This window comes from Entelurus aequoreus, linkage group LG15, assembly GCF_033978785.1.
Source record: "Entelurus aequoreus isolate RoL-2023_Sb linkage group LG15, RoL_Eaeq_v1.1, whole genome shotgun sequence".
Classification (NCBI taxonomy): Eukaryota; Metazoa; Chordata; class Actinopteri; order Syngnathiformes; family Syngnathidae; genus Entelurus; species Entelurus aequoreus.
In genome coordinates this window covers 17,278,608-17,295,567 of record NC_084745.1, presented here as the reverse complement: position 1 = coordinate 17,295,567, position 16,960 = coordinate 17,278,608, and the positions used below count along the sequence as shown (strand labels likewise).

General features: G+C 43.1%; 1 protein-coding gene across 1 annotated transcript in view; it reads right to left on the bottom strand.

The window, feature by feature from the left end:
- Positions 1–16,960, bottom strand: part of LOC133629866 (collagen alpha-1(XVIII) chain-like) — a 91,226-nt gene that overhangs the window by 5,029 nt on the left and 69,237 nt on the right. Inside the window, exons 9-33 of the mRNA XM_062020911.1 lie at positions 16,809–16,855; positions 16,429–16,605; positions 16,330–16,356; positions 16,175–16,237; positions 16,027–16,095; positions 15,913–15,966; positions 15,728–15,844; positions 8,759–8,812; positions 8,663–8,698; positions 8,473–8,598; positions 8,353–8,409; positions 8,223–8,267; positions 8,075–8,137; positions 7,969–8,004; positions 7,828–7,911; positions 7,689–7,754; positions 7,516–7,578; positions 1,182–1,268; positions 1,076–1,111; positions 941–994; positions 742–798; positions 611–670; positions 502–543; positions 358–379; positions 1–69 (exon numbers count right to left, since the gene is read on the bottom strand). Of these exons, the coding sequence (XP_061876895.1) occupies positions 1–69; positions 358–379; positions 502–543; positions 611–670; positions 742–798; positions 941–994; positions 1,076–1,111; positions 1,182–1,268; positions 7,516–7,578; positions 7,689–7,754; positions 7,828–7,911; positions 7,969–8,004; positions 8,075–8,137; positions 8,223–8,267; positions 8,353–8,409; positions 8,473–8,598; positions 8,663–8,698; positions 8,759–8,812; positions 15,728–15,844; positions 15,913–15,966; positions 16,027–16,095; positions 16,175–16,237; positions 16,330–16,356; positions 16,429–16,605; positions 16,809–16,855 (1,611 nt within the window). The remainder of the gene's footprint in view (positions 70–357; positions 380–501; positions 544–610; positions 671–741; positions 799–940; positions 995–1,075; positions 1,112–1,181; positions 1,269–7,515; positions 7,579–7,688; positions 7,755–7,827; positions 7,912–7,968; positions 8,005–8,074; positions 8,138–8,222; positions 8,268–8,352; positions 8,410–8,472; positions 8,599–8,662; positions 8,699–8,758; positions 8,813–15,727; positions 15,845–15,912; positions 15,967–16,026; positions 16,096–16,174; positions 16,238–16,329; positions 16,357–16,428; positions 16,606–16,808; positions 16,856–16,960) is intronic.

The window sequence follows — 16,960 nt, the reverse complement described above, 5'->3', positions numbered from 1 at the left end:
GAGGTGGCGCTGGGACACCGGGAAGGCCTCGCTCTCCCTTTTCTCCTTTCTGTCCGTCTTTACAGTTGCCTTGGCGACACAAAAACACATTTTTTATGAAACATTTTAAACAATACACCTTGAGTGAGTATACACATGTGTTGCGATTATGGATGTTCCAATCAGGGTTTCATGCTGCCGATTCTGATCCGATCGTCCATGTGTGTAACATGTTTAGCCTCGTCCTCCAGTGATAATGCTACATGATAATTATACTTGATACCTAGTTATGATGTATATTATTATAGACACATTTATAGCTCAAAACAATTACTTAGCCCTGATCTCGACGTAGTAAAAACATGCATGTTGACTTACCGATGGTCATGGTTCCATTGAGCTGAAACATCAACGCACAACAGTCAGGAATGTGTTTCCAGAAGAAATGTTGTGCTTATTATCAGGGAGAACATTGCTAGATTGAAGAAAGCTGTAATAACAGAGCAATTGTTTGTGTCTTACAGGCAATTTGCAGAAAGGCCGAGGAGGGATGGGGAACACCGTCTGCAAGGAGAGAGCACGGTTATTGACGACTCACTGATTTGTTCAGCATTTACAAGTGTTTCCTTACCCCTTGGGGGTATCGGAATATCCCGGGACGACCCGGTGGTCCAGGAGGGCCTGGAAAACCCTGTGGGATTACGATAATAAATGATGATATTGTTCTTTCAAGGGTTTGGCACATGATGCAGTGTCACTCACAGGCTGGCCGGCTGAGTCTCCTTTCTCTCCTTTTGGTCCCGACACTCCCAAACGTCCCTACACAATCACAACATACATGAACAACACAGTAGGTTCCTGAATGCATCAAATTAAACGAAGCCTCACACACGCTAAATTAGCCGAAGATCGTGTTCTAAGTGTGCACTGTGTCACATTTAAGCAAATTAAAAGTACTCACAGGTCTACCTGGGAAGCCAAATTCTCCCTTTGGACCAGGCATTCCCATTGGTCCCTGGTATGGAAGGCATTAGTCAATTACTGCACTCCTTGAATGCATCATGACTGGGAAACAACACGTTGTTATTCGACTTACTGGTGTCCCAGCAGGCCCACTTGCACCTTCATCACCCTGCAAAAGCACATTAATTTTCATTGGTGGGGCATTTTGACGTGTACACTTTTTTTCCGACAGAACTAACCTTGTCCCCTTTATGTCCCACGAGATTAGACAGGCTTGACGTGGATCCATTCTCATCAATGATAATTCCCGGCTCGCCCTTTTCGCCCTGTGCATACATGAATGTAAACAGCGGGTGCTTGAATATGTGAATACAAATGGAAAAAATGTGCTTGCCATTAAGCAGAATTAATTACTTATTCTTTAAAGATTGCCTTTTATGCAAAAAGGCTTTTTAACGATTGGCCAACACAAAGGTGTCCATAGTTTGGCCCCGGGGGAGCCATTTGCAGACTGCAGGTAATTTTTTAAAAGTGCACGGCACATTCTAAAAATACTATTAAAAAAAAGTGGAATAAAAGGGCAAACAGGTGAAATGTAACCAGAAAAAGTTGCAATGTCAGAAAAATATTAATAAATCTAAATCAATGTTAAAAGTCTTGTATATACTCTAGCTTTTGAATACTCCATTTTAGACCAGTTGACCTGCCACTTCTCTTGTTGCCCTGCTCTCCTGCAAGGAGAAGGCTACAGATAATCCCTGAAGAGATACCAGTGCTGTGCTAGCTGTTCCAAGTCATGACCCAGTGTGGACCACTATTCTACAACCTGGTTCTGCTTGCCCCCAATGGACTGGACTCTCACATTATCATGAATTATTTGCAACAACTGTACCCACTTGGCATCCATTCCACCCCGGAGGAGTGTTTAGACCAGTGATGTCATTGTGGTTTGTGCAGCCCTTTAAGGCACCTGCGATTAGGGGCTATACAAATAATCTTTGACTGACTGATTGATGAATGTTGTTATGAATTATTGACCTATTCAAGGCTCACAAATTCCACTTTGAAATATTTTTTGGGTGAAAATATTGCCTATTTTGTGTGTTTGCCATATGAAAAACGATGTTTCCTACGACAAAATGGCATAAACAAAAACATGAAAAAATAATTTTAAAAAAACTTAAAATTGAAAGATAGATCTGAAGTTAATCTAGAGACTTAAGTGTTGAAAGTAAAAAAAAAAATAAAAAAAATTGCATGACTTATTTTAACACCTTTATGAGTTGGGCCCCAAATATTTTAATGGGATTTATTTTAAAAAAAACTGTCATTGCTAAAAAAAAAGAATAACGTATTAAAATCAATGTTGTTATGAATTATTGACCTACTGAAGGCTACACCCAGCAGGCACAAGACATTGATACAACATTGATTATACATACATGTCCTTTAAAACGGACTTCGAAACAATGTTGCAAATTGCCTGTATTTGTAAACTGAGACAATTTTGGTGTCTAACGTTGGATTTACGTTGTTGGTTAGAAAATGACCAACATTTCAATGGTCAAATCTGTAATGTATGGGTAGTGAGCGATGCCTGCGTGCATGCGCGGGATGTGGGGCAGGGCGGAAGTTACCAAATAGAGACAAACAACTACAAGCGACCGTCTCCGCTGTATTGATTTCATATAAAGTACAAGCGTACACGACATGGTGTCAGAATTCGCTGACCTCGTCTCTGGGATGCATACACATGTTGCAGACAATTAAATGGAGATTTTGTTGAAGGTTTGAGCAAAGTTTAAGAAGGAACCGACAGGACAGGTCAAGTGAAAGAGCGCGAAGATAACAAACATGGATTCCTTGTTTTCGATAAATCTACCGGACTAGTTCGATTTTGAGGACTTTGCAAACTGGCCTAATTGGATTCTCAATCTTAAAAGTCAAGAATGCCAAGTTAACTCGCTTGTCTATACCATGGGAGATATGGCAGACGATGTGTTGAACACGCTAGCTTTATCAGAGGAGGACAGAAAAACGTACTCTAAGGTAAAATAAGCTTTTGAGGGACTTTTCATATGTAAGCACAATGTGATATATGAGCGAGCTAAGTTCAACAAACGCTGTCAGAAGGCAGGAGAAACAGTTGAATCGTTTATTACAGCGGTGCACAAGCTTGCCGAGCAATGTCAGTATTGAGTGCTCAAAGACGAGATGGTACGAGGTCGCCTGGTAGTGGGCATTAGGGATCACGGTCTCTCCGAGAAGCTACAGTTAGACTCTGAGCTAACCGTCAGCAAAGCAATGACAAAAAATCGACAGAGCAAAGAAATGAAAAGACAGCAGCCCTCTCCGAGACAAACGGGCACTGAAAACAGTGAAGCAAACATGGATGCAATAAATGTAAATTGCCGCAGTTTGTAAATCTAAGCTAAGGGTGGAGGAAATTCAACAAAACAAACTTGTTGACAGTGTAGATAATATTGTTCCTGGGCTCAGTAAATTCCTCAAATACAAGCCCATGTTGGCAAAAGTCAATTTTTGTCAATGGGCAACCAGTTTCATTTAAGCTCGATACAGGAGCTGCCGTCACTGCTGTCCCAGTCAGCATGTACTCTCAAAAACTACACGGAGAGTTGTCACCTGCAACCAAAAGGCAGTGCGGGCCAAGTTATGTTCCACTAATGGTAAAGGGATTCTTCACAGCAGAGATGACTCACAAGGCGAGAAGTGTGAAACAGCAAGTGTATGTAGTGCCAGGTCTTGTAATTCCACTGCTGGGTTTACCTGCAATCCAGAACTGCCAGTTGCTCTCCCAAATCGAAGCCATCAACACAGTAGAGACAAACTACACAACACAGTACCCCAATGTCTTCACAGGGTTGGGCAAGCTAGAGGGGGATTACAAAATTAAGCTAAAAGAAAATGACATGCCCTTCACTTTGGCTATACCACGCAGGGTGCCAATGCCATTAATGGGTAAAGTGCGAAACGTGTTAAACAGGATGGAACAAATGGGGGCTATCTCACCCATTCAAGAGGCAACTGAATGGTGTACAGGAATGGTCGTGGTACCCAAACCCAATGAAAACATTTGTGTCTGTGTAGACCTGACTCGTCTAAATGAAAATGTTTGTAAGGAAAGACACATCCTTCCAGCTGTCGATGAGACACTCGCAAAATTAACAGGAGCTACAATTTTTACAAAGCTAAATGCCACTGCAGGTTTTTGGCAAATTCAACTCAATGCAGAATCCGCCCCCCTCACCACCTTCATCACCCCATTTGGCTGTTACAGCTTCAATCGACTTCCCTTTGGGATATCTTCAGCTCCCAAGCACTTTCAGAAGAGGTTGGCGCAGATACTTGACGGCCTTGAGGGCACAGTCTCTCATGCTGACGACATACACGAGGTGCTGCAGTGGCTGGAAAAATGTGGCCTGACTCTTAATGAAAAGTGTCAGTTTGCAGTGAGCCAGGTCAAGTTCCTTGGGCACATAGTCAGCGCAAATGGGATACAACCTGACCCTGACAAGATTAGGTCAATCAAAGAGATGCCACCCCCCAGTGATGTCACAGGAGTGAAGAGATTCATGGGAATGGTGAATTACGTGGGGAAATTCTCTCCAAGAATTGCAGAGCTCATGGGACCAATCAGAGGACTCCTTAAAGCTGACAATATGTGGACATGGGGTGTAGCACAGCAACATGCCTTTGAGACAGTAAAGATGGAACTCAGTTTGTCAATAGTACTAGCCCAGTACTGTCCAGGAAAAACAACCAGAGTGTCAGCAGACGTGTCTTCTTATGGATTAAGATGAGTCTTGTCACAACTTCTACCCTCTGGCGACTGGAAGCCAGTTGCCTGTATCTCCCGCAAGATACCTGATACTGAGCGTAGATATGCTCAAATCGAGAAGGAAGATTGAGGGTAAGGCTCCTACGTTTCTCATACACAATAGTCGGAGAAAAATCTGATTACAGCAGATGCTCTGTGTAGAGCACCACTCCAAAAAACAACAACAGACCAGGACAGCACACCCCAGAATGAGGTCAGAGCTCAGGTCAATGAGGTGGTGCAGAATCTCCCAGCTTCACCAGAGAAATTGCTGCAATCATCATCCTAGACATACTCCATCAAGGTCATCAAGGAATGGTAAAATGTCTTGCCAGGGCTCATGACGCAGTGTGGTGGCCGATGCTTTTCTCAGCAGATCAAAGAGAAGGTAAGCCAGTGTGAAAGCTATGCAAAAGTAACACCTAGCTGCTGATCTCTTTGAATGGAAGAAGGGACAGTTTTTATTTGTTATTGATTACTATTCAAGATACATCAAGGTTGCTAGTCTCCCAAGTACGACATCATCAGCTGTGGTGTTGAGAATGAAATCCATTTTCAGCCGTCACGGGGTGCCAGAGAAACTCCATCACTGATAACAACCCTCAATTTTCAGCCGCAGAGTTCGCTGACTTTGCACAAGACTACAACTTTCAACATGTCACTAGTAGTCCGCGGTATCCCCAGAGCAATGGGAAACCCGAGCCGGCCGTCAAAACCGTCAAGTCACTGCTACAGAGAAGCGAAGATCCCTTCAAAGCACTGATGGCGCACAAAGCAACCTCCTTTGCTCATGGGGTATCGTCAGCACAGCTCTTAAATTGGGCGCAACATTCAGACACCCCTCTTACAGTGCCCGAGCACTCTCACACCAGCACGACCATTTGGAAGCGATTTGGAAGCATTTGAGGCAAAAGACAGAGCACTCAAAATACAGCAGGCCGAGGGATACAACCTACACCACAGAGCACGTGAGACGCCACCTCTGCAGCCAGGCCACACCAAGGTGTTGTCTCTTGTTCGGCAGGGACACCACTATCCTACGGGATCCAAACTCCAACAGGCTACATCAGGAGGAACCGATCACATCTGAGAGAGGTTCCATCGCCAACTGCCAGGGGCCCAGATTCACCGGGCCTTACCCAAGTTGGAAGAGCAGTAAGGCCTATCAAAACACTGAATTTGTAGCTAGAGTTGTGAGTATAAAATGAATAAACCTCCCTACCACAACAGAGAGGAATAGGTAGTCGACCCTACCTCTCAGTTAGGATGTTTACATGTGTTACTGGTATACAAAAAAAAAAAGAAAAGTAAAGAATATGTGAAATGTGAATGATGATATATGTTAATTGATTCAGTTAGAGAGCGTTTCTGGTTTAAAAAAAATATCAAAATGGCCCCCGCATGCTTTCATTTTTCAGTGCATGACCCTCAGTGGAAAATGTTTGAACACCCCTGGTCTACCAGTAGTAGTGGCTGTCTATGAGCACCAAACATGACACAAATCTACATTGGAGACACCTTTTAAAAAAAACAGGCTTTGCTGCACGTCCTCAAATCAACTATCCGTCAATCAGCAACAGACATGAAGCTGTGAGTTTGATTATTTAGTCTTAAATAATGTTACTGTTGAAATGCGAGTGTGATGTTCGCATGTAGCGCACATAGCCATACTAGCGCTGCTAACGTTAGCGTCCTCCTGTTCCACTCCTTAATGTTATGTTGTTAAATGTGATATATGGACAAGTGCAGAGTTAGATGTAAAACGTGGGTAAAGTGCTTGACAGCGCCTCTTTTTGGAGACACACAGCTCATTAGCATAAAAGCTACAGACCAGCATTTTCCAGCACCAAGGCTAGGTTTTGGAAAACACACTTTTTAAGTTGGAAAAAATATTTTAAAAAATCCTTAACATTGTAAAGCCATCCTATGGCACCATCTGGTGTTTATGGGTTGTATTACAGGTACTGCCATTCTTAGCAGATCAGGCTGAAACTAGGGGTGTCCCTATACAACTTTGTCACTTCCTTTACAAAACAGATATTGAAGCCTTGAGTATTGGCTGATACCAATATTAATGCAATATCATATTATCAGCAATCAAATATACTTGTAACATTTTGTTTTGTGGAACTTCAGAAAAGGCTTGATCAAGTGAAATAAGACAGAGTCATCAAGTTGAGGTGGAGTGGCCACAATGTTCATTAAGCTAAGCTCATGACGTAGTACATTGTATAATGTGGACACGTTTGTTACTGGTTCTGGTTTTGCCTTGGAGATTTTGTATGTGTAAGTAATATGCAATTATATTTTTTTTACTTGTTTATGTTGACAAATGTGCTGTATTTGACTGTAATATTGTTCAATTAAGTACACTTAATACATATGTCTAGCTTGTGTGCTATTGTGTGCTTAGCTGTTGTGTAGCTGCTAGCTCCTAGTAGTCTAGAGCCTAGCATGTTTACCTTTTGTAAATGAGTTGACGAAAATAGAAGAAAAGACCAATCTTGTGTGTTTATCGGAGGACATTTAGATGTTAACTTTGCACAAGTAAACACGCTGCAGGACTGCTTGTATCGGATCATTTTGCATGCAAGCCGATATTATCCCATACTTGTTTTTGTTGCTGATATCGGACTAATATTCGATATCAATATTAGATTGGGACAAGCCTTGCTCAAACTCGAGTTAGGTTGCTAATCTTGCATTATACACACTTGTGTGTATAAGACCCTTACCTTGAGTCCTGATGATCCTTGAAGACCTTGCAGTCCAGTGTCTCCCTTAAGGCCTGGTTGTCCCTACACATAGTGAAAGAAACATCCTTACATGTTGTCCTGGATGCTGTGGACCCTCTTCTGTCAGACAAAGCTGTGTTGTGATCCAGTTTTTATTTTCACGTCACACTTACTGCGAGACCCTGAGCCTCGAAAATCCCCGAGAGATTGTAGACTCCATCTGTGTCGTTAAGTAGCAGCTGAGGAGAGAAGAGCATCAGTGAGTGACAGCATCTAGTGACTAAAGCGTTCTGGGGTCTTTAGCTGAGGTACCTCCTGGAGGTTGATGAAAGATCCTGGAGGGCCAGGAGGTCCTGCAGGGCCAGTTAGGCTAAGTCCATCCCGTCCTGGCTCCCCCTACAAACCAAGATGTCAGTATTACACTTGCCTAAATTGAGTTTAGGGTGCTCTTACCTTAACTCCTGGGGCGCCAACGTCTCCTTTAGGACCCTGAACACAACACAAAGTATTCATTACGAAAAAAGTTGCGTTGCGCTTCTAGGAATTTGTGTTTCCTGACCTCTGAACCTTTCGCTCCTTCTGGTCCTGCGGGCCCTGTTGGACCTGCAGCACCGGGCTGCCCCTGCTCACGACAAGACCACCCATTCATGATGAACATGTATGATAAAACGCATCGTTTTTGTGATTTTGTCAACTTCACCCCTTACCTTAAGACCTGGCTCTCCTGCAGGACCCTGCAGACCTTCTTCACCCTGAAATTAGTAACCAAAACCACATGAGTTCTCCTAGCTCTTGTCCTCAATTTAAATGAAAGTCACTGTAAGGGTCCTTATATACCTTGGCTCCTCGAAGTCCTGGCACTCCTGGTTGTCCCGATCCAAACCCTTCCAAGTCCTGAAAACATTCTGATCTGTTCCTCACAGTTTTGCAACCAATGATTTTATATCTCAAATGTACCTCAAATTCAAAGAGAGAGCCTTTAGCAGGTGGTCCGGGAGGTCCAGGAGGGCCTGGTGGACCTCTGGGACCGGATGTCCCTTCTGGGCCCGGAAGTCCTGGGAATCCTGCAGGGCCCTGATCTCCCTGAATGAGAAATACAACAAAAGTTTGTAAACAAGAATACTGTTGTCAAATGTTAAACTTGTACCTTTAGTCCTGGTCCGCCGCTCACTCCGGGTTCTCCCTGTTCAACAAGAATTTCATGACATTTGTAGAATTTGTTAGAATTTGTTCAAATCCTCACCTTGTCTCCTTTCTCCCCAGCAAGTCCTTGCTCTCCATTGTTTCCCTCCACTCCCTAAAAGTCACAAAAAATTATTTTATTTTATTTTTTTAGGATTTCCCCAATTTTTTGTGTCATAGAAGCTTCTAAGCACAAGCTGACTTGTCGCGGGCGAGTTTACATTAAGGGCAGGACGTGCAGTGCCCTGCCACATCCAGCAGAGGGAGCTGTGTGAAATACAAAAGGACCTGCTTTCCATGTATATATTAATCTAGTTATAAAGTGTAGAGCAAAGGCGTCAAACTAAAGCCCCGGGGGCCAAAACTGGGGCCATAACTCTAAAATGGCAAGTCACATTATTTTACGTGGTCTGGAACATCATTTTATTGTGGCCTGCCACATAATTCTAATGTGGCGAGCCACATAATTTTTTTGTGGTCGGCCATGTCATTTAATCAGGTCCGTCACTTCATAGTATTGTGCCTCGCCACGTTTTCTTAACGTGGACTGCCACATAATTTTAGTGGCCGACCACAATATTTTAAATTGGCCCGCCACCGAGTCATACCAAAGACTATAAAAATGGGACCCATTACCTCCCTGCTTGGCACTCGGCATCAAGGGCTGGAATTGGGGGTTAAATCACCAAAAATGATTCCCGGGCGCGGCCACCGCTGCTGCTCACTACTCCCCTCACCTCCCAGGGGGTGATCAAGGGTGATGGGTCAAATGCAGAGAATAATTTCGCCACACCTAGTGTGTGTGTGTGACAATCATTGGCACTTTAACTTTAACTTAACATAACTAATGTTGCCCACCATGTCGTTTTATTTGGTCTGCCACATAATTCCAATGTTGCCCACCAATTAATTGTATTGTACCTCACCACATTATTTTATGTGGTCCACCACTTTCGTTTAAGGTGGACTGCCACATCATTTTAATGTGGCCGCAACATTATTTTAAAGTGGCCTGCGACATAATTCTAATGTTGTCCATGTCATTTTATATGATCCACCACATCATTTTATTTTGGCCTGCCACATCACTCTTATGTGGCTCACTACATAATTGTATTGTGGCCCACATCATTTAATTGTGGCCCACTATATCATTCTAATGTGGCCTGACATGTAATTTTATTGGACCTTGCCACATTATTTTATGTGCTCCACCACTTTTGTTTAAAGTGGCCTGTCACAGCATTCTAATGTGGCACAGAGCATGCAGCTAAACACAGTCAACCCTGGAGCCCTGACTACACCCTGGAGCCCTGACTAGAGGGCGAGGCAGGCATTTGATTGGCAACCACAACCAGGTGTGCCCCGACTGGCAGTCAGCAACAGGTCAGGGGAAAAAGCACTCGGAAACACAGACAGGAATTGGAGCTGAACTAGGAGCGCCAAACAAATGCATAAAGTAAGTAAACATAACAATATGTGAGAGCTGACAAGACAGGTTGCCACAGACCACATAATTTTATCGTGGCCCGCCATATAATTCTAATGTTGCCCACCACAATATTTTATGTGGCCCACCATGTCATTATGTGGTCTGACACATAATTCTAATACGGCTCGCCACGTCATTTTATATGGTGCACCATACCATTTAATTTGGCCCACAATTGCATTTATGTGGTCTGCCACACCATTTAATGCAGCCCACAATGTCATTTTATGTGGTCCACCACATCATTTAAAGTGACCCACAATGTCATTTTATGTGGTCCGCCAAATCATTCCAATGTGTCCCACCATGTCATTTAATGTGGTCCGCCACTTCATTTATCGTGGCCCACAATTGCATTTTATCTGGTCTGCCACACCATTTAACCCAGGCCACAATGTCATTAAATGGGGTCTGCCACATCATTTAATTCGTCCCACAATGTCATTTTACGTGGTCTACCACATCATTCTTATTTGACCCACATTGTCATTTTATGAGGTCTGCCACATTGTTCTAAAGTGGCCCACATCATTCTAATGTGGCCCACAACGTAATTTTATGTGCTCTGCCACACCATTTAATGTCATTTAACGTGGTTTGCCACAGCATTCTAATGTGGCCCACAATGTCATTTTGTTGTTTGCCACATCATTTAAAGTGGCCCACAATGTAATTTTATGTGGTCTGCCACGCCATTCTAATGTGGTCCACAACAACATTCTATGTGGTCCGCCACATCATTTAAAGTGGCCCACAATGTCATTTTATGTGGTCTGCCACGTCATTCTAATGTGGCCAACAATGTCATTTTATGTGGTTTGCCACATCATTCTAATGTGGCCCACAATGTCATTTTATGTGATTTGCCACATCATTCTAATGTGGCCCACAATGTCATTTTATGTGGTTTGCCACATCATTCTAAAGTGGCCCACAATGTCATTATATGTGGTTTGCCACATCATTCCATAGTGGCCCACAATGTCATTTTATGTGGTCTGACACATAATTCTAGTTGGCCCACAATGTCATTTTATGTGGTCTGCCACATAATTCTAATGTAGCCCACAATGTAATTTTATGTGGTTTGCCACATCATTCTAACGTGGCCCACAATGTCATTTTATGTGGTTTGCCACATCATTCTAAAGTCGCCCACAATGTCATTTTATGTGGTTTGCCACATCATTCTAATGTGGCCCACAACGTCATTTTATGTGATTTGCCACATCATTCTAATGTGGCCCACAATGTCATTTTATGTGGTTTGCCACATCATTCTAAAGTGGCCCACAATGTCATTATATGTGGTTTGCCACATCATTCCATAGTGGCCCACAATGTCATTTTATGTGGTCTGACACATAATTCTAGTTGGCCCACAATGTCATTTTATGTGGTCTGCCACATAATTCTAATGTAGCCCACAATGTAATTTTATGTGGTTTGCCACATCATTCTAATGTGGCCCACAATGTCATTTTATGTGGTTTGCCACATCATTCTAAAGTGGCCCACAATGTCATTTTATGTGGTTTGCCACCTCATTCCATAGTGGCCCACAATGTCATTTTATGTGGTCTGACACATAATTCTAATTGGCCCACAATGTCATTTTATGTGGTTTGCCACATAATTATAATGTGGCCCACAATGTCATTTTGTTGTTTGCCACATCATTTAAAGTGGCCCACAATGTCATTTTATGTGGTCCTCCACACCATTTAATGTGGCCTACAATGTCATGTTATGTGGTCCGCCACATCATTTTAACGTGGCCCACAATGTCATTTTATGTGGTTTGACACATAATTCTAATGTGGCCCACAATGTCATTTTGTTGTTTGCCACATCATTTAAAGTGGCCCACAATGTCATTGTATGTGGTCCGCCACATCATTTAATGTGGCCCACAATGTCATATTAGGACATTGCGAGCTTCTATTTTTGCCGGACGCCGCAACAAATCCGTTAAATTTAGATACAATCTGCTAGTGTTGGACAGGAAGTTATGCACAAACACAATATAAAGTATATGCTTTACTTTCAAAATAAAATACTCTGTCTTCAAGGCGGATTGTATTTTACATTTTGAAAGGTCTTAGTGGGCGGCGACGGACATGAAGTCCACTTGTCAAAGGTTTTCAGACTTAATTTCATCTTGGATGAGAACATGCTGATTCTGGAGGTCCAAAATTAAAGAATAATGTACAGGCATATCCTGGGCAGCAACATGGGGATATGTGGGCCTGTGTCAAATATCAGCTGACACGAAGACTGGGAAAGTAAAGGACCGGTTGTGTGACATGCACGCCAGGGATGATGTCACTGCTGTATTGTTGCTTGCTGCAACAAATAAAGTGATTTATCAAGGCAGGACTGAGTTTATTTGCTTCTGTTTCTCTGGAAAGACAGAATAAACTGTTGGGGTTTCCTTTAATACAACTTCCCCTATGACAAGAGTATGTGCGGATTGGCGAGATCTCGTAAAAAACTGCGCTGTTTTGCTGCACGACAGAGCTGCAACAGAACGGTGGTGAGGATTGCCGTGGAAATTTGCGGTTACATGTGGCCCTCTGAGGGCAGGCAAAATTGCGAGGTGGCCCTTAATAAAAATTGGTTTGCCACCCCTGGGGCCGTATTTATCAAGCGTCTTAGAGTGCCATTTTACACTTAAGTCCTGAGAATTTGCGAAATGTAGTCCTACTCTCAAACTTAAGAATAAAAGCTATTTATCAACTTTCTTAAGTCTAAGAATCACTCCTACTCTCCACGATATTTAAGAGACCTTCAGAGGTGTCCTAAGTGGTTAGGAGTTGCCAGCGGGGGATGGCACTGAGGCGAGAGAGACGTGCGCGAACGTTCAGGGAGCGGAAGGATGTCCTGGCTTTGTTTGATGACGAGCAGCTGATCAAACGGTATCGTTTAGACAGAGCGGGTATTATTTTTGTCACAGATTTAATAAGGGGCGTCATCTCATCAGCAACATCACGCAGCAGAGCTTTCACAGCAGAACTAAAGGTCATCACAATGCTTCGATATCTCGCCACTGGGAAAATGCACATTTATTTTTGATTCATTACCAATATTGTTTGTTTGTTTTGTATTATTTTGTAGTTTATTGTCAAAATATACACTCCCATTGTCCACTTAAATATTTCTAAGATATTTCTTTATTCTTAGACAAGGGATTCCCTTCCGTGATTGGTCATTTCTATGGACACAGAAATTACGTCACCTAAAGTTCCGTTTACGGCACATAGTAATGTCGTAATTCAGCTCTGAGTGTGACAATTAAGATTCAGTCCTACACTTCGCTGAAAGTGTGAGTAAGACGCTTGATAACTAACTTTTAAAGGCCTACTGAAACCCACTACTACCGACCACGCAGTCCGATAGTTTATATATCAATGATGAAATCTTAACATTGCAACACATGCCAATACGGCCGAGTTAACTTATAAAGTGCAATTTTAAATTTCCTGGGGAACTTCCGGTTGAAAACGTCTATGTATGATGACGTATGCGCGTGACGTCAATGGTTGAAACGGAAGTATTCGGACACATTGTATCCCAATACAAACAGCTCTGTTTTCATCGCAAAATTCCACAGTGTTCTGGACATCTGTGTTGGTGAATCTTTTGCAATTAGTTTAATGAACAATGGAGACTGCAAAGAAGAAAGCTGTAGGTGGGATCGGTGTATTAGCGGCTGGCTGCAGCAACACAACTAGGAGGACTTTGAGGATAGCAGACGCGCTATCCGACGCTAGCCGCCGACCGCATCGATGATCGGGTGAAGTCCTTCGTCGCGCCGTCGATCGCTGGAACGCAGGTGAGCACGGGTGTTGATGAGCAGATGAGGGCTGGCCTAGGTGGAGCGCTAATGTTTTTATCATAGCTCTGACGAGGTCCCGTAGCTAAGTTTGCTTCAATGGCGTCGTTAGCAACAGCATTGCTAGGCTTCGACAGGCGGCACAGCATTAACCGCGTAGTTACAGGTCCAGTGTTTGGTTCACTGTCTCCTGATAGTAGCGTTGTTGATCTGCTGTCTATCCTTCCAGTAAGGGGCTTATTTCTTTTGTTTCTATCTGCATTTAAGCACGATGCTATCACGTTAGCTCCGTAGCTAAAGTGCTTCACCGATGTATTGTCTTGGAGATAAAAGTCAGTGTGAATGTCCATTTCGCGTTCTCGACTCTCATTTTGAAGAGGATATAGTATCCGAGGTGGATTAAAATACAAATCCGTGATCCACAATAGAAAAAGGAAAAAGTGTGGAATCCAATGAGCCCTTGTACCTAAGTTACGGTCAAGGCGAAAAAAGATACGTCCTGCACTGCACTCTAGTCCTTCACTCTCATGTTCCTCATCCACAAATCTTTCATCCTCGCTCAAATTAATGGGGTAATCGTCGCTTTCTCGGTCCGAATCGCTCTCGCTGCTGGTGTAAACAATGGGGAAATGTGAGGAGCCCTTCAACCTGCGACGTCACGCTACTTCCGGTACAGGCAAGGCTTTTTTTATCAGCAACCAAAAGTTGCGAACTTTATCGTCGATGTTCTCTACTAAATCCTTTCAGCAAAAATATGGCAATATTGCGAAATGATCAAGTATGACACATAGAATGGATCTGCTATCCCCGTTTAAATAAAAAAAAATCATTTCAGTAGGCCTTTAAGTGCAGCTTTCAGGGAAGAATTTCTTTACTCAGAAGTCAACTCTTAGCAGACTTCTTAGGAGTAATTCCAAGAAGCTTGATATATACGGCCCCTGGTCTAGAGTGTGCTTCAAATGATAAAATATCCAACTTGCTCCTGCTGACTCTCCCTGTCCTTTATGTTACATTTCTAGCAATGTCCGCCAAAAAGCAAGTGATTGCGAACAAGAAATGTAATTACAGCTCATACAATCCATCCATCCATCTTCTTCCGCCTATCCGAGGTCGGGTCGCGGGAGCAGCAGCCTAAGCAGAGAAGCCCAGACTTCCCGAGGCGTTCCCAGGCCAGCTGGAAAACATAGCCTCCCCATCGTGTCCTGGGTCTTCCCTGTGGCCTCCTACCGGCCGGACGTGCCCTAAACCAGGGAGGCGTCTGGCTAACCACCTCAAATTTAACATTCTTAAATAAAATATAAAATAAAATACATTTTTTAAATGCAGCTTTATATATTAAGCACATCTTTTGGGGGGTTTTGTCTATTCATACAGTTAGTTTAAGCCTTTTATGAATAGAAAGACACATTTCCCCCAGAAAGCCTTGCTGCTGAGTCCATGTTTCCCATGTTCCTTCTAGTGTTTTTGGACTAAGACGGCAGTTAGTCAGTACAGCAAGCAGGTGCAAAGCATCAATGAACATGGACTTTTTTATATATAGGTCGGGGGAAATGGTGTCTTTCTGGTCCCAGTGAGGGTACCTGATCAGAGCCAGAACCGGAGCCGCTAAACGACACGTCCTGGAAAAGTAATAGTATCAGGCATCTAGTTTTCGTTCACATACCAGACGACTCAAGAAGCATGATACAAGTTGTTGGACTTACAGGAAGTCCGGGTTTTCCATTCTCCCCGTCTTTCCCAGGAGGCCCAGATGGTCCAGGTATGCCAGCCTCAGACGGTGTTCCAGGGGGTCCTCGAGGTCCAGGAGCACCAGGGGGTCCCTATTAAAGCAAAGTTAATAATCAAACTCACAATGTGTGAAGAAAAGATGTTTGTGAAAGAGGCTCACTCGGATGATTTCTGCATCTCCATCAAAGTCCTCCAAACCTGAACCTGAGCCATCCTGGGGATCACACAAAATAATCAATCATTTATTATTAAGGTGAAACAAAAACATTCTTACCAGGAAGGATACGCGCCCTGGAGTTCCAGGAGGTCCTGGAAGACCAGGCATTCCAACACCAGTATCACCCTGAGCACAATTCAAGAATTACATGATGTGTTTTTCATATTTAATTTATTTTTGCAATGAATTGGAAACAAAAATGTACCTTTTCTCCTTTGGGTCCTGGCTCTCCTTGAAGTCCGGGGAATCCTGGAATGCCATTTGCTCCCTGAGAACAAAAGTATCTCATATCAAGAGCAAACTATCCCAAGTGATGTGACAGCAGACTGCCTCCCTCTAGTGGCAATGTTTGTTACTTACGAGGGTGCCAGTTTCTCCTTTGCTTCCCTGAAAGACATTTTGACAATAGGTTTTATTGCTATTATAGAAAATTTATAGAAAAAGACATGAATAACGTACGGGCTGGCCATCTTTCCCCGCAGTTCCAGGTGGGCCTGAAGGTCCCTGAGGACCCGGTGGACCACGAGGTCCAGGCTCGGCTGCTAATCCAGCACCTTCTCCTGCAGGGCCGGCGGGTCCTTGTGGACCTGGTTCACCTCTGTCACCTTCCAGTCCTGTTGTGGACACCTGCAGGTTCTGAACAAACTCACTAATTATTTCACTAAAGAGAAATAATCCCCTATTATTTTAGGACGACATGACATTTTAGGCATTGTTTACATTTCATGGATGGATATTTCTGTTAAATTAGGAGAAAATGTTCCTTCAGAAGTACAAGAAAATAACACATCATGTGATCTCTGCTATGCATTGAACGATAAAGGATATTCTGAACTTACAGAGTCTGGTTTGGAGGATGTTGTCGCTGTGCTTTGTGTTGGTGCCACTGTAAATGAGTAAAAATGTCAAATTTCAGAATATTGTTCAAAAAAAGTTCATGGAATTTCATTCAAATCGGTAATGACGATCGAAAATATGTCAAACCTACGGC